Source organism: Pipistrellus hanaki (assembly GCF_964339955.1).
Source record: "Pipistrellus hanaki genome assembly, chromosome: 18".
NCBI classification, from domain to species: Eukaryota; Metazoa; Chordata; class Mammalia; order Chiroptera; family Vespertilionidae; genus Pipistrellus; species Pipistrellus hanaki.
In genome coordinates, this window is record NC_140520.1 from 5,360,782 (window position 1) to 5,383,129 (window position 22,348).

Genomic DNA, 22,348 nt, shown 5'->3' on the forward strand with positions numbered 1-22,348 from the left:
GGATTATTGAGGATATTTATTAGTTAGATGGAAGACCAGAAAGAATGGTGGCTTCTGGCCTGGGTTTGTTTCTGTTTCACATAAACATGGTCCAGAGGCTGATGGCATCAGGATCCCAGTTCATCAGGATCCCATGTTCAGTCTTCCCGCTCCATCATGCCTAAGCTGTGCATACTAAGTGGAACCAATAGGCGCAGAGCCTTTTGGGGGTGTAGACTAGAATCAACTGTATGTCAAAGCTTCAGGTCAATAAATGTCAGTGCTAGGTTTCTCCAGAACCCCTCAACCATGTCCCCTGCAATTCTCTAGTGCCTGGACTTTAGAAAACCCAGAGTCCTTAGCAGAGAGGCGCTGAGGCATTGCGGGAATGCATGCTATCTCAGAAGACAAAGGGAACTGTGTCAAGATGGAGGGCCTGGGCATCAGTGTCTACACAGGACCGGGGTGAAAGCAGGCAAGGATTTCAAAGACAAAGAAGTTCAGTGAGGTGGTGGTGGCTGAGATGAGGCTGCAGTGGTGCCAGGAGACAAGTGGGAGGCGAGGAAGTGGACAGGTTTTTGGAAACATCCAGGTTTTTGAAGAAGGATAAGAGAGAGATGAGAATGGCGGGAAGGCTGTCCTGTCCAGAGCTCTCCTGCAGGGTTAGTGGGGCCCAACCGCAGGGCGATGACCTTCCCTGGGTGGAGCGGTGGCACCAGGTCAGAGCAACCCACCTGCCATAGGCAACCAGTCGGCACTGGGAGATGCCGGACACGGAACTGTGGATCCACACAGCCAGGGGAATGCACTCTGGGCCCCATACAACCCTCTACTTCCGGGTCAACCTCTATTTCCGGGTCAACCGGAAGCACCTCCTGGTCGGCTGCAGCAGGACTCCCGTGAGGCCGCGTGCCCGAAGGTCCTGTCTTGAGCGCGCCCACCCGAGAGCCCGGAGGCGCCCACTGTGGTTCCGGGTGTCCTGGCCTCGGAAGGCTCGGAACCTGGAACCCGGAACCACAGGGGCTCTGCCAGGCGGTTGCCATGGCCGCGCTGACGGCTTGGATCAGCCTCCTGGCGGCGGCCATGTCGTCTTGGTCTTCGTCTTGGTCTTCGTCGTGGAGGCGGCGGCAGGTGGCACAGCTGGAGGGCGGGACAGCCTCGCTCGGGCCCAGAGGCCAGGCCAGCACCAGCGGGGCCATGCTGCGCTGGCTGCGGGGCTTCGTGCTGCCCACGGCCGCCTGCCAGGAGGACGATGACCCGTTCTCCTATGAGATCCTCTTCGAAGAGCTAGACCACAACGGGGACGGGGTGGTGGACATCATAGAGCTACGAGAAGGGCTGAAAATGTGGAGCTCCACGTTTGGCATAGATTCGGAGAAGGTGCTTGATCCTGAGAACGTGGCTCAGGCAGGCCAGGGGGACGTTGAGGAGAGGGGGAGGCCCAGTGCGCCCTTTCTGGAGCTTCTTTCCGAGGCCCGCGCTGTAAGGGGTGGACTTCTCGTCTGTGAGCCCCTCCCGCACGAAGCCGCCTCCTGGGCATTTTGGGAAATGCCCGGTGGGGTTTCTGGTGACTCAGTCACCATGTGCTGACCCTGCACAGAGTCCTAGGAGCCTTTGTGAACGCGGGAGTAAAAGACCTCTTTGATTAGGACAGTCCCACCGCAAGACAGGAACAGATGGGGCCCCAGAGCTGCTGTGTCTTTCTGACATCCACAGGGTTTGGGGAGAGGCAGACCCTGATCCAGGGGTTGACAGTACTGTAGCTGATGGTTTTTAGTTCACTGCCTGTTTTGAGTTCATTGCCCTAATTACTAGTAGGGGCGCTTTCCTTTTCTAGATGGGTCTTTGACTTGATTATTTAAAAATGGTTTAGATCAGCCATTCTCAGCCTGTGGGTCGCGACTCCTTTGGGGGTCGAATGACCCTTTCACAGGGGTTGCCTAAGACCATCGGAAAACACAGATATTTACATTACGATTCATAACAGTAGCAACATTACAGTTATGAAGTAGCAACAAAAATAATTTTATGGCTGGGGATCACCACCACATGAGGAACTGTATTCAAGGGTTGAGGCGTTAGGAAGGTTGAGAGCCACTGGTTTGGATGGAAGTGACAGCATGTCCAGAGAAAACAATTGTTCCATTTCCCCTCTCTCAATGCGAGACAGTCTTCAGGTACCACTCCACTTGTCGCACCAGTGAGATGTGTGTGCCTGTGTGTATGAAGTCCAAACGTCCCTAAAACTGCTCCTCTGAATTAACTTTTATCTCCTTATCTCATACTTCTATCCTCCCACTCAGCTCAGTCCCTTCAGATTAATGACTTAATCATTAATATGTTATCTTTAAGCATTTTAAAAAACGTGCTTTTATTGATTTTAGAGAGAGAAAGGGAGAGGGAGAAACATTGATGAGAGAAAAACATCAATTGGCTGCTTCCTGTCCACCCGCTACTAGGGATTGAGCCAGCAACCTGGCATGTACCCTGACCAGGGATTGAATCTGGGGACCTCTTGGTTGATGGGCCGATGCTCAACCACTGAGCAACAGCGGCCCGGCTAGAATTTCACATATTTTATCTCATTTAATTAGTAGAGTGTGAGTTTCTGATGGCAAGAACTATGTATCTTGGTATCTTTATGCTTTCAGAGTATTTGGCATTCATTAATAACCACAGATCAATTCTTCAAAGAATCATAATTATTTGGAATGACATGTGGCTATTGACTTCAGTATTGCACACTTGTGTTTTTGTTTTGTTTTGTTTGTTTGTTTTTAAAGATTACTTACTTAGCTTTGTAGCTGTGACTGAAAAACTAGGCCAATGGCTGTGGATGGAAATCATAATTAGCGTGATGAAACTCACCCATGTTGTATGATGAAACCCATGTTGGAATGGTGCAGGGGATTCCCTTGCCATGTATTTCTGCAATGGTTTCTGCTTTCCTGCAGGAAATTTTTCAAGCTGGAGATACCAATGCTGACTCAGGATTGGACTTCAAAGAGTTTTTGCGATACCTTAATGACCATGAGAAAAAAATGAGGCTGGCATTTAATAGTCTGGACTTAAATAAGGACGGTGTGTATGTGTGTGTTTTATTCACAATTAGCTTAGCATGAATAGCAGTACCAAAGGATATGCTTATTAGCCTTTAACTAACTCCTGCTATCAAAGATTCAATTCTGTTACTTGTTTAGCAGCATTTTTTTTTAATTTCTAAAAATAACATATAAACTGTATTTATTATTACAATTTCTGTGTGGTTACTCTCTTTTTTAAAAATTAATTAATTAATTTTGGTTACCATCTTTTAATGAAATAGTTTTTGCCCTCTGTTATGTTACTTGGCTGAATGGGTAGGTCTCTCCATTCATTTGCAGTATATGTCATAGTAGTTTAAAAAATGATATTTGTTGTTTTCTTATTTATTTTGAAAATATTTCAGTTGCAGGAAAGATAGGTAACACAGAAAACCTCCTGTAAGAAAGTAAAAGTTACTTGTAATGCTGCTGTCTAGAGATCAGATTTAGCATTTTAATTTATTTTTATATTTCCTTTTAGACTTTTTGTTTGTTCTTTTTCCTTGGTTTCTTTTCTCTCTCTTTAGATACAATTGCAGTTACACTGATTTTTTAAAAATTATTTATTGATTTCAGAGAAGAAGGGAGAGGAAGAGAGAGATAGAAACATTAGTGATGAGAGAGAATCGTTGATCGGCTGTCTCCTGCATGCCCCACCTGGGCATGTGCCCTGACTGGGAATCGAACTGTGACCTTCTGGTTCATAGGTCAACGCTCAACCACTGAACCATACTGGCTGGGCTTACTTTTTTCTTTTAATGCTATCATGTAAGCATTTCTGCTTCATTTAATATTCTTCACATATATTTTTTAAACATATTTTTATTGATTTTAGAGAGGAAGAGGGAGTGAGAGATGGAAACATCAGTGATGAGATAGATCATTGATGGGCTGCCTCCTGCATGATTGGGGATCGAGCCTGCAACCTGGGCATGTGCCCTTGGCTGGAATTGAACCCGGAACCCTTCAACTGCAGGCTGACTCGCTGTCCACTGAGCCAAACCAGCTAGGGTGAAAAGAGTATTTTTAATTTGTAGTTATACATAACCATGACTGGGAATTCGAAAATACTGTTTTTGGTAATAGATTGGTTGAACCCTTAGAGGTTGGTTGAACTCTGGGATGCAGAACTCGTGGATGCAAATCCTCTATTGTATTTATTGTAAAAAATTCATGTAAAAGTGGACCCATACAGTTCAAGCGTGTGTTGATCCAATGTCAACTGTACATGAGTATTCTGTCAATGAAACAAATGCGTAACAGTAAATAGATAAATAATTGATTAACATTAACTTCACATCAGTTTAAGACATGTTTTGCCAACAAATATTTTAGTGCCACATTTACTAAATATTTTTTATTTTTTAAAGTTCTGGAATGTAAAGCCCTTTTTAATTAAAGTATAATTGACAAAAATGTCTTTTACTTTTAGAGCGTTTTAGTCTTTAGGTTGTGAATATGGGATGAGAGGCCTATAAAAGAATGGGCTTTTTCAGACTGTTGTGTTCTAAGTATATTTTGCCTTGTTATCTTCTCAGAGACTTTAACTTGACCTTTTTTCACTTTTTAAAGGAGTAATAGAGACTTCAGAAATAATTGCTGGTTTGAAGTCATTGGGTATAGATATTACTGAAGCTCAGGCAAAAAAAATTCTCCAAAGGTCAGCCCTTCTTATTTTTAATAGTTTTCATTTTTGTTTAATATTCTAAGTTAAAAACTAATTTCTATAAATATAGCCCATTCTTTCTCCCCTCCCTCTCTCCTTCTCTTCCTCTGTCTCTCCATCCCTCCCTCTCTCCCTCTCTTTCTCCCTTCCTTTATTTCAACATTGCTCACCTTCAGGATTTCCATTAAGCTTTCAGCCCTCTAATAACTACGTTTGGTAGTCGGATGGAGTTATATAATTTAGCACTTGGCCGTATATATGTTGTGTTCAGTTTTGAAATGGTTCATAGTGAGAGGATAAATTCTACGCCAATTATTTCATCTTGGCTGGGACTGGACATCATACTGATCCTTTTGTTGGTGGATGGAATTTGCTTTTTAGAATTTCTATTGAGAAAAATGCAACTTTTAGTGTTTTCTCCAATTTTCTCTCATTTAATTCCACCTTTAACTCAGATTTCAAAGAAACAACAGCTATTGTATTTTTTATTTTATTTTAAGATGCTTAAAAGTTGAGTAAGCCCTAAATTTCTCATGGTAAAAAGTGAGTCTTCTCTTTAAATTCATAAGTAAGAGGTTATTTTAAAGTTGATTTAAGAGCTATAAGTAGGGAAAAGAGGTTCAGAGGAAAAATATTAGAAGACTCATAAGGTATAAGGTTCATCCTCAGTCAATTTTATTCATTTATTCATTTAGCAAACATTTCTTGAGTGCTTAGTGCTAGCAATATAGAAGTGACTTTAGCCTTTCCCTTTAAAAGAGCAAGGCACGTGTGAGAGAAATATAAGTAAATAATTAAAATTCTGTCAGCGGGGCATTCTACAAAATATCTGGTCAATACTTTTCAAAACTGTCAAAGTAACCAAAAACAAGGAGTTTGAGAAACTCTCATAATCAAGAGGAGCCTAAAGTGACATGATGACTACCTCAAAATCCTAAAACAAAAGAGGAACATTAGTTAAAAACAAAGGAACTCTGAGGATAGTGTGAACTTTAGTTAATGATGTATTAATATTGGTTCATTAATTGTAACATGTACCATAATAATGTAAGATGATACCATTAGAGGAAAATGGATGTAACTCTGTATTATATTCTCAGTTTAAAAAAAAATCCTTACCCAAGGATATGTTTTTATTGATTTTTAGAGAGAGAGAGAAAGGGATGGAGGGAGAGAGACAGACAGACAAACATTGATCAGTTGCTTTCTATATGTGCAACTGGGGATCAAACCCCCAACCTAGGTATGTGCCTTGACTGGGAATTGAACCTGCAATTTTTTCATGTACAGGACAATGCTCAACCAACTGAGCCACCCAGCCAGGGCTATATTCTCAATTTTTATAAAAAATAAAGTATACCTATTTAAATATGAAAGTACAGCAATGTTCATGAAGTTCAAAGGAATGTTTTCTATCATAAATATGTAAGAAGCACTTAATTAACTTTTACCTTTGTTATAAATGTTGTAAGCATTCTTTGTTTTTTAAATTCTAGCATGGACAGTGATGGAACAATGACAGTAGACTGGGATGAATGGAAGTACTACTTTTTACTTCATCCCGCAAAAAATATGGGTGAAATTGCTGGCTTCTGGAAGCATTCTGCTGTAAGATTAGTTTGTATTTTTTATATGTCATAAGTGTCATAGCTGTTATTATGGTCAGTCACATAATCCCTATAATACTTTCAGCCTCAGTGGCTAATGAAACAGTAATCTCTCCTCATAGTGTTTTTTCCAATTCCCTCCCTCTCCCCCCCCCCCCCCCCAAAAAAAAATGCCTTTCTCAACCACATCCTAAAGAATATTATCTGGGTTTCTGAATCAGAAGGAATATGCATTTATAATATTTTTAGGGTACTGAGTCTCCATTTTCCAGAATGCCATCTAGCCATGTTATTGCCCAGAATGGCTTGCTACGCCAGCTCACTCCCACCAACAGTGCCAGAAAGTTCCTGCTTCTCTCTATATTACTGTGACTGGGTATTACCTAATTTTCCGATATTTGCCATTTTGTTGGACATAAAATGATATCTTGTTGGTTTAATGTGCATTTCATTGATCCCTACTGCATTTTATTTATTTATTTTTAAAAAATATATATTTTATTGATTTTGTACAAAGAGGAAGGGAGAGAGATAGAGTTAGAAACATCGATGAGAGAGAGTCATCGATCAGCTGCCTCCTGCACACCCCCTACTGGGGATATGCCCACAACCAAGGTACATGCCCTTGACCGGAATCAAACCCGGGACCTTTCAGTCCCCAAGCCGACGCTCTATCCATTGAGCAAAACCGATTTAGGCAGATCCCTACTGCATTAAAATCTTGGTCTGTCTTTTCAAATGTATTGAGAAAGGATTGGTAGATAACATTTGTAAGTTAAGGTGTATGACATGATATTGTGAAATGACTACCACAGTAGGGTTAGGGAAGACCTCCATCACCTCACATAAATTACTGTTTCTACTTCACATGGGACCCCCAGAACATGGTCATCTCAGAACTGGAAGTTCGTCCCCTTTGGCCAGCACCTCCCCATTTCCTCCACTCCCCAGCCCCTGGCAACCACCATTCTCTCTCCGCTCCTATGAACCTGGTTTTTTTATTTGTTTTTATTGTGGATAGGAAGTAGGGTTTCCTGGTTGTTGTAAGGAGCAGACAGCGCTGAGACTCATGAGCGCAGGGCTCCCCATTTGTGCAGGGGACCACGATGATGGATGTATTTGACACCACAGCCCTCTGGGATGAGCCTCTTTTCAGCCACCCTGTCTTCAAACTCATCTGCAGTAAATGTAGTGAAACCCAACTTCTTGGAGTGGATCTTCTGGTGACCAGGGCACTTGAACTTGGCTCTGCGAAGGGCCTCAATCACATGCTCCTTGGTCTGCAGCTTGGTGCGGATGGATGTGATGACGTGGTCTGGAGCCTCTCAGCTCCCACACAGGGCAACATCTTGTTGATGCGGATGCTGTGGGAGGGGTGGAGCTGCGCTGGAGGTGAAAGCCATCTTTGCCAAGCTTTTGACTTTGTACTTGTTGGCACAAATACGGGCAGCCTCCGGGGCTTCGGAGGAGAGCTGCTCATATTCCTCTGACACCATGTGGCCACAGAGTGGGAACTTGTCCACTTTTGCCTTGTTCTGCCCCATTTTGAGGGGGATTGTATTGAATCTATAGGTGGTTCTGGGTAGTGTGGACATTTTAACAATATTAACACTTCCTACCCATGAGCACCATATATCTTTCTATTTATTTGTGTCTTCAATTTCTTTCATCAGTGGGCATTGATTTTATAGTAAACCTATATCTGAATGCATTATTAAAAATTATTTGATCTAGTACAGTGGTCGGCAAACCGAGGCTTGTGAGTCACGTGCGGCTCTTTGGCCCCTTGGGTGTGGCTCTTCCACAAAATACCACGGCCTGGGCAAGTCTATTTTGAAGAAGTGGCGTTAGAAGAAGTTCAAGTTTAAAAAAATGTGGCTCTCCAAAGAAATTTCAATCGTTGTCCTGTTGCTATTTGGCTCTGTTGACTCATGAGTTTGCCGACCACTGCCCTAGTGCAAGTGCTAAGAACATTGTTAGTCTTCATTATCAGGGAGATGAGAGATGAAAAAAAAAAAAAACTTGTGATTTTTAATCTTTGTAAAAGAAAAGTATCCTCTTAATGTATCTAGTGTTTCCACTGTTCTCTATCCATCTAATTCTGTGTTTCCATTTTATTAGATGATTGACATAGGGGAGAGCATAGCTATTCCAGATGACTTCACTGAGCAAGAAAAGAGTTCTGGACGTTGGTGGCGGCGTTTGGTGGCAGGGGGAATAGCTAGTGCGTTTTCAAGGACGTGCACGGCCCCTTTTGACCGCCTGAGAGTCATGATGCAGGTGACGGCAGTAAAGTCATTTGAAAATTCCTTGATAATTTTCAAAAGAAAGGTTTTGGCATTTTTCATACTAGTCATTAAAGTTGTGCATTTTCTGAAAATGTAGAAGTGTTTACTTTTTAAAAATTCATTTAATTTATCAAGTGTTTATACTTTTCTCTATAAACTAGTTCTGTTTTTACATTTTATCAGATAATTGGCAGAGGAGACATCTTATTTTTCATATTAAAAGATTTTTTAATTTCTGTTTGTTTGTTTTTTAAATATTGATATTTTACAGAGAGGAAGAGAGAGGGATAGAGAGTTAGAAACATCAATGAGAGAGAATCATCGGTCAGCTGCCTCTTGCACACCCCCTACTGAGATGTGCCCGCAACCAAGGTACATGCCCTTGGACCAGAATCGAACCCGGGACCTTTCAGTCTGCAGGCTGATGCTCTATCCACTGAGCCAAACTGGTTTCGGCAGATTTCTTAATTTCTTAGAGGCTTATATGCTGTTTAAATGAATTTTTATTTGAAATAATAATAGAACCACTCTATTAGATTTTTTTTTTCAGAAATGTAGCTAAATCTATTAAAGAAGTGATAAGACACCATTAGTCTAGTTTATTAGTTATTTCTAGCTTCTGACACTGCCTGATAGCATGGTTCTACTCTACTATTTAAGTACTAAGAATCTACCTAAAAATGGAAATTAAGTTACTTGGAGTATATTATTAACTAATATCTCTTTAGAGTTAATGTTGTTTAATTACTTTTTATTTTACTGAGTAATGAATTGTTAATGGTAGTTTTAAAATACTGCATGATTTAATCTGTTAAATAATTAAAATTTAATTTGCTGAATATTTTCTCTTCAAGGATACAAAAGTTAATAATACACAATCTAGTGAATTTAATTTGTAATTAAATTTACACACCTTGGTATTTTATTGTCTTTTGGATTTTTGGTAACATCATGAAAATTGGTATTGGATTTTGAATAGGTTTTCTTTTGTTGTTTGTGGGTTTTAAAAAAATTATATATATATATTTTAAATATATTTTATTGATTTTTCATAGAGAGGAAGGGAGAGGGATAGAAAGCTAGAAACATCGATGAGAGAGAATCATCGACCAGCTGCCTCCTGCACACCTGCCACTGGGGATGTGCCTGCAACCAATGTACATGCCCTTGATCGGAATCGAACCTGGAACCTTTCAGTCTGCAGACCGATGCTCTATCCACTGAGCCAAACTGGTTTCGGCTAAAAATATATTTTTATTGATTTTAAAGAGGAAGGAAGAGAGAGAGAGAGAGAGAGAGAGAGAGAGAGAGAAACATCGATGATGAGAATCATTGATCTACTGCCTCCTACATGCCCCCTACTGGGGCTTGAGCCCCCAACCCATTCATGTGCCCTTGACTGGAATCAAACCCAGGACCTTATTCACTGAGCCAAACTGGCTAGGGCTCTTTTGTTGTTGTGATGTTTGATTTTATTTTCTAAGATCTTAGAAAATCTTATTTTGACTCAGATTTAGAGGGTGGAACTGAGCAGCCAAAGGTCATAGCCTCTGTCTCTTGGCGATCTGTTCCTGGTGTTTTTCTTTCTCTTCCTTCATTCTTCTGGCCCAGTGGTCGGCAAACTCATTAGTCAACAGAGACAAATAGCAACAGGACAACGATTGAAATTTCTTTGGAGAGCCACATTTTTTAAACTTCTTCTAACGCCACTTCTTCAAAATAGACTCGCCCAAGCCATGGTATTTTGTGTAAGAGCCACACTCAAGGGGCCAAAGAGCCGCATGTGGCTCGCGAGCCACAGTTTGCCGACCACTGTCCTGGCCCAGTTCTGCAGCCTCGGGACTCTGCACTTCTTCCTTAGTTTTATTACTGTGCTGCTGCTTCTGAGCAATAGCTGATGGGAGAGTTGCAGGACACATGAAGCAGCAAGGTGCTGAATCTTGGGGACTTCAGTCCTGGGTTTCACACCTTCTATGTTTTGGAGCTTTCTGACAACAGACTGATGGACATCATCATCTTTATTTTTTTTTATTTTATTTTTTTTTTAAATGAATCTTTATTGTTCATATTATTACAAAGGTTCCTCATTTCTTCCCCCCTCCACCAGGTTCCCACCCCACCCTCTGCCCCCTCCCCATCCCCCATTGTCCTCATCCATAGGTGCACAGTTTATGTTCAGTCTCTTCCTCCCTCCCTCTCCCCGATAGTAAATCCCTTTTCAGATAGTAAATCTGTTACTTAGCATTTTCTCATATCAATAATACCTCCACATGCCCAATGATACTTCACACAAAAGACATTTCCAAATAGGTCAACCAGCCTCATCCAGGCCCCACCCAAGGCACTCACAGATCAACACCCCAGCGCTATACTAACTCAACACATCCAGATCTAAGCCTTCATCACTTGATTCAGCAGACCCTCAAGTTCCCGCAAAAGTTTCCAGCCATGTCTGAGAGGCAGCTGTGGGCAGGTACAGGCGAGGAGCGAGCTGTTTCGGGCCTGGCTGCTCTGGGCCTGGCCTCTGTTGCTCTGGTTCGTTCCACAACCAGCTGCTCCGGGTCTGGTCACTGCCGCTCCCGACCTAGTTGCTCTGGACTTGGCTGTTGCTGCTACAGGCCTGGCCGCACCCGACCCGGCTGCTCTGGGACCGGTTGCTCCGGTCCCGGCTGCTCCGGGCCTGGCCGCTCCCAGCCTGACAGCCGCTGCTCCGGGCCTGGCCGCTCCCAGCCTGGCAGCTGCTGCTCCGGGCCTGGCCGCTCCCAGCCTGGCAGCCGCTGCTCCGGGCCTGGCCGCACCAGACCCTGCTGCTCCGGGCCTGGCCGCTCCCAGCCTGGCAGCCGCTGCTCCGGGCCTGGCCGCAACAGACCCGGCTGCTCCGGGCCTGGCCGCTCCCAGCCTGGCAGTCGCTGCTCCGGGCCTGGCCGCTCCCAGCCTGGCAGCTGCTGCTCCGGGCCTGGCCGCACCAGACCCGGCTGCTCCGGGCCTGGCCGCTCCCAGCCTGGCAGCCGCTGCTCCGGGCCTGGCCGCACCAGACCCGGCTGCTCCGGGCCTGGCCGCTCCCAGCCTGGCAGCCGCTGCTCCGGGCCTGGCCGCAACAGACCCGGCTGCTCCGGGCCTGGCCGCTCCCAGCCTGGCAGTCGCTGCTCCGGGCCTGGCCGCTCCCAGCCTGGCAGCTGCTGCTCCGGGCCTGGCCGCACCAGACCCGGCTGCTCCGGGCCTGGCCGCTCCCAGCCTGGCAGCTGCTGCTCCGGGCCTGGCCGCACCAGACCCGGCTGCTCCGGGCCTGGCCGCTCCCAGCCTGGCAGCTGTTGCTCTGGGCCTGGCCGCTCCCAGCCTAGCAGCCGCTGCTCCAGGCCTGGCCACACCAGACCCAGCTGCTCCGGGCCTGGCCGCTCCCAGCCTGGCAGCTGCTGCTCCGGGCCTGGCCGCTCCCAGCCTGGCAGCCGCTGCTCCGGGCCTGGCTGCTCCCAGCCTGGCAGCCATTGCTCCTGGCCTGGCCGCAGCAGACCCTGCTGCTCCGGGCCTGGCCGCTCCCAGCCTGGCAGCTGCTGCTCCGGGCCTGGCCGCTCCCAGCCTGGCAGCCGCTGCTCCGGGCCTGGCCGCACCAGACACTGCTGCTCCGGGCCTGGCCGCTCCCAGCCTGGCAGCCGCTGCTCCGGGCCTGGCCGCTCCCAGCCTGGCAGCCGCTGCTCCTGGCCTGGCCGCACCAGACCCGGCTGCTCCGGGCCTGGCCGCTCCCAGCCTGGCAGCCGCTGCTCCGGGCCTGGCCGCACCAGACCCGGCTGCTCCGGGCCTGGCCGCTCCCAGCCTGGCAGCTGCTGCTCCGGGCCTGGCCGCTCCCAGCCTGGCAGCCGCTGCTCCTGGCCTGGCCGCACCAGACCCGGCTGCTCCGGGCCTGGCCGCTCCCAGCCTGGCAGCTGCTGCTCCGGGCCTGGCCGCTCCCAGCCTGGCAGCCGCTGCTCCTGGCCTGGCCGCACCAGACCCGGCTGCTCCGGGCCTGGCCGCTCCCAGCCTGGCAGCTGCTGCTCTGGGCCTGGCCGCACCAGACCCGGCTGCTCCGGGCCTGGCCGCTCCCAGCCTGGCAGTCGCTGCTCCGGGCCTGGCCGCACCAGACCCGGCTGCTCCGGGCCTGGCCGCTCCCAGCCTGGCAGCTGTTGCTCTGGGCCTGGCCGCTCCCAGCCTGGCAGCCGCTGCTCCAGGCCTGGCCACACCAGACCCAGCTGCTCCGGGCCTGGCCGCTCCCAGCCTGACAGCCGCTGCTCCGGGCCTGGCTGCTCCCAGCCTGGCAACCATTGCTCCTGGCCTGGCTGCACCAGACCCTGCTGCTCCGGGCCTGGCCGCTCCCAGCCTGGCAGCTGCTGCTCCGGGCCTGGCCACTCCCAGCCTGGCAGCTGCTGCTCCGGGCCTGGCCGCACCAGACCCTGCTGCTCCGGGCCTGGCCGCTCCCAGCCTGGCAGCTGCTGCTCCGGGCCTGGCCGCACCAGACCCGGCTGCTCCGGGCCTGGCCGCTCCCAGCCTGGCAGTCGCTGCTCTGGGCCTGGCCGCTCCCAGCCTGGCAGCTGCTGCTCCGGGCCTGGCCGCACCAGACCCGGCTGCTCCGGGCCTGGCCGCTCCCAGCCTGGCAGCTGCTGCTCCGGGCCTGGCCGCTCCCAGCCTGGCAGTCGCTGCTCCTGGCCTGGCCGCACCAGACCCGGCTGCTCCGGGCCTGGCCGCTCCCAGCCTGGCAGCCGCTGCTCCGGGCCTGGCCGCACCAGACCCGGCTGCTCCGGGCCTGGCCGCTCCCAGCCTGGCAGCTGCTGCTCCGGGCCTGGCCGCTCCCAGCCTGGCAGCCGCTGCTCCTGGCCTGGCCGCACCAGACCCGGCTGCTCCGGGCCTGGCCGCTCCCAGCCTGGCAGCTGCTGCTCCGGGCCTGGCCGCTCCCAGCCTGGCAGCCGCTGCTCCTGGCCTGGCCGCACCAGACCCGGCTGCTCCGGGCCTGGCCGCTCCCAGCCTGGCAGCTGCTGCTCTGGGCCTGGCCGCACCAGACCCGGCTGCTCCGGGCCTGGCCGCTCCCAGCCTGGCAGTCGCTGCTCCGGGCCTGGCCGCACCAGACCCGGCTGCTCCGGGCCTGGCCGCTCCCAGCCTGGCAGCTGTTGCTCTGGGCCTGGCCGCTCCCAGCCTGGCAGCCGCTGCTCCAGGCCTGGCCACACCAGACCCAGCTGCTCCGGGCCTGGCCGCTCCCAGCCTGACAGCCGCTGCTCCGGGCCTGGCTGCTCCCAGCCTGGCAACCATTGCTCCTGGCCTGGCTGCACCAGACCCTGCTGCTCCGGGCCTGGCCGCTCCCAGCCTGGCAGCTGCTGCTCCGGGCCTGGCCACTCCCAGCCTGGCAGCTGCTGCTCCGGGCCTGGCCGCACCAGACCCTGCTGCTCCGGGCCTGGCCGCTCCCAGCCTGGCAGCTGCTGCTCCGGGCCTGGCCGCACCAGACCCGGCTGCTCCGGGCCTGGCCGCTCCCAGCCTGGCAGTCGCTGCTCTGGGCCTGGCCGCTCCCGGCCTGGCAGCTGCTGCTCCGGGCCTGGCCGCACCAGACCCGGCTGCTCCGGGCCTGGCCGCTCCCAGCCTGGCAGCTGCTGCTCCGGGCCTGGCCGCTCCCAGCCTGGCAGTCGCTGCTCCGGGCCTGGCCGCACCAGGCCCGGCTGCTCCGGGCCTGGCCGCTCCCAGCCTGGCAGCTGCTGCTCCGGGCCTGGCCGCTCCCAGCCTGGCAGCCGCTGCTCCTGGCCTGGCCGCACCAGACCCGGCTGCTCCGGGCCTGGCCGCTCCCAGCCTGGCAGCCGCTGCTCCGGGCCTGGCCGCACCAGACCCGGCTGCTCCGGGCCTGGCCGCTCCCAGCCCGGCAGCCGCTGCTCCGGGCCTGGCCGCTCCCAGCCTGGCAGCCGCTGCTCCGGGCCTGGCCGCACCAGACCCGGCTGCTCCGGGCCTGGCCGCTCCCAGCCTGGCAGCCGCTGCTCCGGGCCTGGCCGCTCCCAGCCTGGCAGCCGCTGCTCCTGGCCTGGCCGCACCAGACCCGGCTGCTCCGGGCCTGGCCGCTCCCAGCCTGGCAGCTGCTGCTCCGGGCCTGGCCGCTCCCAGCCTGGCAGCCGCTGCTCCTGGCCTGGCCGCACCAGACCCGGCTGCTCTGGGCCTGGCCGCTCCTAGCCTGGCAGCTGCTGCTCCGGGCCTGGCCGCTCCCAGCCTGGCAGCCGCTGCTCCTGGCCTGGCCGCACCAGACCCGGCTGCTCCGGGTCTGGCCGCTCCCAGCCTGGCAGCTGCTGCTCTGGGCCTGGCCGCTCCCAGCCTGGCAGCCGCTGCTCCAGGCCTGGCCACACCAGACCCAGCTGCTCCGGGCCTGGCCGCTCCCAGCCTGGCCGCCGCTGCTCCAGGCCTGGCCGCACCCGACCCGGCTGCTCCAAGCCTGGCCGCTCCCAGCCTGGATGCTCCGTGCTTGGCTACTGCTGTTCTGGGCCTGGCTGCTCCCAACCCGGCTGCTCTGGGCCGGGCTTCTCCGGGCCCAGCCACTCCGTGTCTGGGTGTTCCTGGACTGGCCACCCTGGGCTTGGCCGCCTCTGCCTCAGGCCTGGCTGCCACTGCCCCAGGTCTGGCTGCTCCAGTGCTGGCCGTTGATTCTCTTGTTCTGGCTGCTGCTGCTCTGGGGCCTGGCCACTGCTGCTCCGGGCCCAGCTGCCACTGCCTTGTGCCTGGCCACTCTAGGCCTGGTTGCCGCTGTTCCAACATTCTGTCCCTTTTTTCTCTTTTTTTTTTTCTTTTAAAAAAACAAAACAAAACGCATTTATGTTGCAATGTTGGCTGGTGCGTTGAGTTCTGACTTAGTCTTTGATTTTTCAAGATCTTCTTTGTATTCTTTCTTAAGTAATTTTACTATCATTTGCTCTCACTTGATTTCTTCACATTGAGAACTTCTTTGGTTTCTTCCTCCTTGTCCTGGGAGCTCAGCAGGTTGGCCTGTGGCACCCCTTTGTTCTCCGCGGGCTCCCGCGCTGCTCCAGCCTGTTGCCGGGGTCGGCGCCGCCCAGGAAGCAGCCCCCGTCATTGGCTCCGTTGCCAGCGCTCAGCAGTCGAAGGCTCAGGGGCACCCCCCCCCCCACTGGGGGCCCCGTCGCCCGGCTCCTTGCTGGCGCCCGGCTGGCCGGTGTCCGGCAGGGGCTCCTGCTCCTCGTGGCGTTCCTCCAGTCTGGGGCTTTCTTTCTCCCTCCCACTAGGGGAGTCCAGGATCAGAGTCAACAGACTGTCCTCTGCGCACAGTGTGCGCGACTCCGGGGGCTCGGCCTTTCGCCGCGCTCCCAGGACTCCACCTCACAGCTCCGTCTCCCCCTGCCCGAGCCTGGGTCCCCAGGGACTGGCCCAGACCTGGAGTTCGGGGCGGTCTGGACTGAGGCTCAGAGCTGCCGCCGGAGGCTTTGTTTCTTCCGGCTAGGGTAATCCAGCATCAGAGTCAACATTCAGTCCTCTGCGCGCCATGTGCGCGCGACTCCGGGGGCCCCGCATTTCGCCGTCCCCCGGGATTGTCTCCCCCTGCCGGAGCCTGGGTCCCCAGGGTCTGGCACATAACTTGGGGCTCAGCGCTGCCGGTTCGGGGGTTCAGCCCAGGCTGGGGGTTCTATTTCCTTCCTGCTAGGGAACGCCAGGCAGCACCCAGCCCTCTCCTCCTCTCCGGCTGCGACCTCTCCGCGCGCGCGTGCGTGCGAGCGCGCAGCATGTCTCCGTACCGTAGGCTTTTTTTCAGCTCCTCTGATTTTCCTTCTGGTTTTCTCCCTCCTTCCTATTGTAGAGTTTTCAGTCAGTCGACTACCTGTAGCTCTGGGCAATGTCCACTCTACATTTTAGTTGTATTCCCTTGAAATTGTTGTGAGCTGCTGCGGCTAGGTGTATACCCGAGCAGCCATCTTGGATCCTCTGGACATCATCATCTTTAGAGAAATTGGGAAGTTTGCAGATTCCCCCTGCTCTTTTGGGCCTCACGCAATGAGTCACAGCCCTATTAGTTAGTCTAGGAATATCTTCCTTTTCTTTGTTTTTCTAGGTTCATAGTCCAGAGTTAAGGAAAATGAAGGTAATTGGTGGGTTTGAGCTGATGATAAGAGAAGGAGGAATTCGTTCTCTTTGGCGAGGAAATGGTACAAATGTTTTCAAAATTGCACCTGAGACGGCCATCAAGATCGGGGCCTATGAACAGGTAAAATGCTATCATCTGTGGGATTTTACAACAAAAATCAGTTTAAAAATTTAATGTTTTAAAAAGTCCAGATTTTCATGAGAGAAAACTGGAGTGTCAAGCAGTAGATGTTAACTTAAATATAAGTGATTTTGTTCTCATTTGGTTACTTTCATTTTTATATTGCTTTTGTTTATAAGAAATGTTTCATGGCCTACCCATTTGGCTCAATGGACAGAGCAATCAGCCAGCGGACCAAGGGGCCCTGGGTTCGATTCCAGTCAAGGGCATGTAACTCGGTTTCAGGTTTCTTCCCTACCTGGGCCTGGTGCAGGAGGCAACCAATTGAGTGTCTCTCTCACGTTGATATTTGTCTCTGTCTTTCCCTCTCCCTTCCACTCTCTCTAAAAATCAATGGAAAAATATCCTTGGGTGAGGATAAAAGAAAGAAATGTTTCATAGATTATAGTATATTATCATAACTGATGTGTATTATTAGTTCTTTTAATTTCAGTATCACAGTGAAGGAAGCCCTCTAAAACATTTCAATATGGGTTTTCCCTTGAGCAGTTTGAATGTTTTATTTTAGATTTGTTAATCTGATTTAAGATTTTAGTTGTACTTAATCAATTAATGTTAAGGTGAGCTATATATGTTTTTAAATAGTGTAATCTATTAGCATCACATGAGAGTCCAAGAGTGCTCTATGCACATCTCAAGGTTTCCATTTTCTGGGCTGGCCAGGCTCCGACAACTTCAGAAAAGGCCCAGGAAAGAAAAGCAGAGAGATGCCATAGTCATGTCTCATGACCTCACTAAAAGCGGCAAGGAGTGGGCAACACTGACCCAAATTCCGAGATTTTACAATCCATTTTCCTAGAACTTCAGGCTCAGGAAGCACATGGTCTCCCTTCCAGGTTAACACAGGAGGCAACATCTCCACAAAGCTTCGGACTCAGATTGCAGTATCTGCGTCCTAACAGGGCCACATATTGTTGGTTTTAGTTATGACAGCACCCCACAGCTAGTCACCAATTTCAGCACTTGTTAGGGTTCATTCTGAGATGTTGTATCAAAGAAATACCAAGATACATTAGCTTAAATGTGCTAGAGGGAAATGGTCCAGGGCTAACGGTATAGCTCTGCCATCTTCAACACTCAGCTTCAAAAGTCACACCCCTCTGCCATTTCCCAAGTAGAGGAAAGAGCCATCCAAAAATCTTTAAGGAGACGTCTCATAATTTGCATACTCAATTTCCCCTCATTTCTCATGGCCAAAATGAGTCACTTAGCCACACGACCTAGCTGCAAGGGAGACGAGGGAATTGTAGTTTATTGTTGAGTTGGCTGTTACTAAACAGAAGATGGTAATGAGTACTAGGAACAGACAGCAGTGTCTGCCATATCAACTGCACCAATCATACTTTCTGATGGGAAGTCACTGATTTGAGAACCAGAGAGTTAATTCTTAAGAGGAACTGAATTGCTTTGATGTGAGACCACTAGAAAAGGCAAACAGGAAGGCATCTGGCCTAGGATAGATAATCTGTTTGCTAAGCTTGTCTTGGATTCTAAATGTGTTTCCAGTTTCAGTCTCAAGAAACTTGACTTATTTAGTTCCTATGAAGCCTGACCTTTAGGCTGGTATTTCTGACTTTCTTATTTCTTTAAAAAAATATTTTTATTGATTTCAGAGAGGAAGAGAGAGGGAGAGAGATAGAAACATCAATGATGAGAGAGAATCACTGATTGGCTGCCTCCTGCCCGCCCCCCTCCCACTACTGGGGAATCAAGCCTGCAACCTGGGCATATGCTCTTGACTGGAATTGAATCTGGGACCTTTCAGTCTGCAGGCTGATGCTCTATCCACTGAGTCAAACCAGCTAGGGTGCTTTCCTCATTTCCACATGTGCTGTTGCAGTAGCCTCCCTGTTTCTTGAGCTAACCAGAGTAAACTTGCTCCTTGTAACAAATGCAATTTACCTGGTTATGATTCCTGATTATCCAGTTACCAAGGAATATTTAGTATCTTCCACATGGAAGGTGAGAGGCTAAAAAGAGATAAAAGATTGATTCCCTGCACCCTTTATGTCATTTGTATGCCTTTTATGAAAATGCTTACGTATGACATTCATGAAAATGCTTAAGTGACTTAATATCTCTGACTTATTCTTCAGAAAAATTGGGAAGAGGCTCTTATTATCTTAGACAATTGCATAAAAATTGAAACAAGGTATTCTACTAGATGCTAATTCAGATATCTATAATACTTTTCCAAGTAATTTTATAGTACTAATTAATATTATAAACTTAGAAACAATATATAATCCATTTCAGTAACATTGTACATTTCAATACTTTTATTTATACAGTATAAGCAATGGCTTAGTTTTGATGATGCTAAAATAGAAATTACTCAGAGATTTATATCTGGTTCAATGGCTGGTGTAACTGCTCAGACCTGTATTTACCCCATGGAGGTATGTATTATTATAAATTTTTAATAAAGTAATACTTTCTAATTTTTTAAAGACATAAGTGAATCACAGATCAATTTTATAGCTACTGGATTTAAATCTCATATCAAGTATCAATTGGCCTTAGTGCAGTGGTTCCCAAGCAGTGGTTCCCACAGGTTGAGAACCGTGAGCAGGGTCGCCAAAGACCATTGGAAAACACAGATATTTACATTACGATTTATAACAGTAGCAAAATTACAGTTATGAAGTAGCAACGAAAATAATTTTATGGTTGGTAGTCATGACAACACGAGGAACTATATTAAAGGGTCGTGGCATTAGAAAGGTTGAGAACCACTGCCTTAGTGTGTGTGTGTGTGTGTCTGTGTGTACACACACACTAGAGGCCAGGTGCACGAATTTTGTGCACGGGTGTAGGGGGAGGAGTTGTCCCTCAGCCCAACCTACACACTCTCCAATCTGGGACCCTTAGAGGCATGTCTGACTGCCCAGTGGGATCCGGCCTAAACAGGCAGTTGGACATCCTTCTCACAATCTAGGACTGCTGACTCCCAAATGCTCGCCTGCCTGCCTTCCTGATTGTCCCTAACCACTTCTGCCTGCCAGCCTGATCACCCCCTAACCACTCTCATGCCTGCCTGTGATCACCCACAACTGCCCTCCCTTGCAGGCCTGGCCCCTCCCAACTGCTCTGCCCTGCTGGTCATCTTGTGTCCATATAGGGGCAAGATCTTTGACCACAAGGGGGCAGCCATATTATGTGTTGGAGTGATGGTCAATCTGCATATTACTCTTTTATTAGATCGGATAGAGGCCTGGTGCACAGGTGGGGGCCAGCTGGTTTGCCCTGAAGGGTGACTTGGATCAGGGTGGGGTTCCCTTGGGGTGTGGGGGAGCCTGAGCGAGGGGCCTGTGGTGGTTTGCAGGCTGGCCACACCCCCAGCCACCCAAGCAGAGGCCCGGGTATCTGCAATATAGTTACTTTCTACAATTGAAACTTTGTAGCCTGGAGCAGAGCCAAGCCTCCTGCTTGCTCAGTGTGGGCAACTGTTTCTGTTTGGATTTGTTTACCTTCTATAATTGAAACTTTGTAGCCTTGAGTGGAGGCTTAGGCCAGCTAGGGCAGGCAGAAAGTTTGGCTTCTTCCATTGCCTAGGAAACCCAAGCCCAGTAAGGGGGTTTGATTAGATGTATCGATTAGAGCCATAGTGATGAGTTATATTCTCCTGTTTAAATTTTTTTTTAAAAGCTCATGCTGGAGTCAGTTAATAATGAATCAAAATTATGTTTAAGATTGCTTTCTTTTTTTATTTCTATGATAATTAGTAAACATGGTGATACACCATAGCTTTCTAGATTGCTAGGTGAGCTGAGTGACTCTGGTAATATGTTTTCAATATGTTCTTCCACATTTAGGTGATAAAGACCAGACTGACTGTAGGTAAAACTGGAGAGTACTCAGGGATTATTAATTGTGGCAAGAAGCTTCTGAAACAAGAAGGTGTTAGGACCTTTTACAAAGGCTATGTCCCTAACATGCTAAGCATTATACCTTATGCAGGCATAGAACTCAGTGTTTATGAGGTGAGTTTCTCCCCATAATGTGACATTATGTGTTATGTTGGAAAATTTGGTGCAATAACAGTTTTTATCCTAAAAATTGGTAATAATGACTTTTCATGAAATAGCTTCTGACCTGAAAACACAAGTTTCTCTGAATGAGTTCCCTCATTTATGAAATTTATAAAATGGAGGCAACTCTACTGACTTGTCAGGTTTCTGAGGGATTAACTGAAAGTATCAAGAAGCTCCTCAGTAATGTTTCCTGCAGTTGTGTGAACAATGAATTTCTCCCGCTTCGACCTATACAGTAGTTAAAGGGTGTTTCCTGCTTTCTCCTCCTCCAGAGCTTGAAGAACGATTGGCTCGAACGTAATGCAGAAAGCTCTGTAGAACCTAGCTTACTGGTTTTGCTGGGATTTACCATGTTATCCCACACCAGTGCTCAGGTAGCCAGCTTCCCTCTGACCCTTCTTAGGACACGCATGCAGGCTCAAGGTGAGTGTGTGGGTTTTTAAATGAAGTAAGAATAAATTTAAAAAGCTAATAAAATTGTCCTAGCTGATTTGGCTCAGTGGATAGGCCTGCAGACTGAAGGGCTCCAGCTTTGATACCTAGGTTGCAGTTTGATCCTTGGCCCCTTGGTTGGGGTGAGTGCAGGAGGCAGCAATCAATGTCCCTCTTTCATCAATGTTTCTCTCTCTGTCTCTGCCCCTCCCTTCCACTCTCTCTAAAAATCAATGGAAAAATATCCTTAGGTGAGGATTAATAGCAACAAAAAACAAATTTTAAGAAGCTAATAAAATAAAGAAGTAATAAAAGTGTCAATCCCATGAATTAAAAATAAAAAATGAAGTTAAAAAGTTAAAACAAGTTGCTTTAAATGAGTAGAAATTGATTTCAAAGTCAGAAAAACTGTAGAACTGCTAAATAAAAAGCTAACCTTCTGATTGTGAAAGCATGATCTTGAATGATGGTAGAGCCTTTGTGGAGTTTAGATCTCCTTTCCTCTACAAAGTTCTCTGTGGGACTCTCCACATCTGCCCCGGTGCTCGTTCTCCAGAGCTACGGCTAGGAAGCACCGAGCAGAGAAGTAGGAAGGTTTTCCTTTCCTCAGATTGAATCAGCACTAACTCAGTATGAACTTGGAATTTCTTTGCCACAATCTGCAGTGAGAACTTAATACCTCTGTGCAGTTGAACGCGTTGTTTTGTTCTCTTTGGCGAGGAGACATGAGACAGAAGGGAGGGCATCTGCTTGTTCCTCTTAGGTGCAAAGTCAGGAATTTAGGTTTTAAGAAAATACCCTTCAAGCTGAAAAAACAAAACAAAACAAACCTCTCAAATAATCCTGTTAGTATCTTCCTGAGTAACTTCCTTAAGGGGTCCTGTGGTAAGCAATATTCGTTTACACTCTCCCCCCTCCTTCTTTTTGGGAAGATCTTGGGGTTTAATTTACATGGCATTCTGGGTGGGGAAACTCTCCGTCCATCCCATC

General features: G+C 49.0%; 1 protein-coding gene and 1 pseudogene across 2 annotated transcripts; one reads left to right on the forward strand and one right to left on the reverse strand.

Annotated features, from left to right (window-relative positions):
- Window positions 1-1,176: 1,176 nt before the first annotated feature.
- On the forward strand, window positions 1,177-21,926 carry LOC311613000 (mitochondrial adenyl nucleotide antiporter SLC25A24-like; the record flags this gene model as incomplete). Its single annotated transcript, XM_084866475.1, has 10 exons — window positions 1,177-1,359; window positions 2,934-3,060; window positions 4,635-4,722; window positions 6,225-6,336; window positions 8,457-8,615; window positions 16,680-16,832; window positions 19,184-19,291; window positions 20,708-20,875; window positions 21,199-21,357; window positions 21,915-21,926. The coding sequence occupies 10 exons, from the start codon at window positions 1,177-1,179 to the stop codon at window positions 21,924-21,926; spliced, it is 1,269 nt and encodes a 422-aa protein (XP_084722601.1).
- LOC311613001 (large ribosomal subunit protein uL16-like) lies at window positions 7,403-7,879 on the reverse strand (annotated as a pseudogene). The gene has a single exon. The product of its transcript is annotated as a large ribosomal subunit protein uL16-like (transcript).
- Window positions 21,927-22,348: the final 422 nt, after the last annotated feature.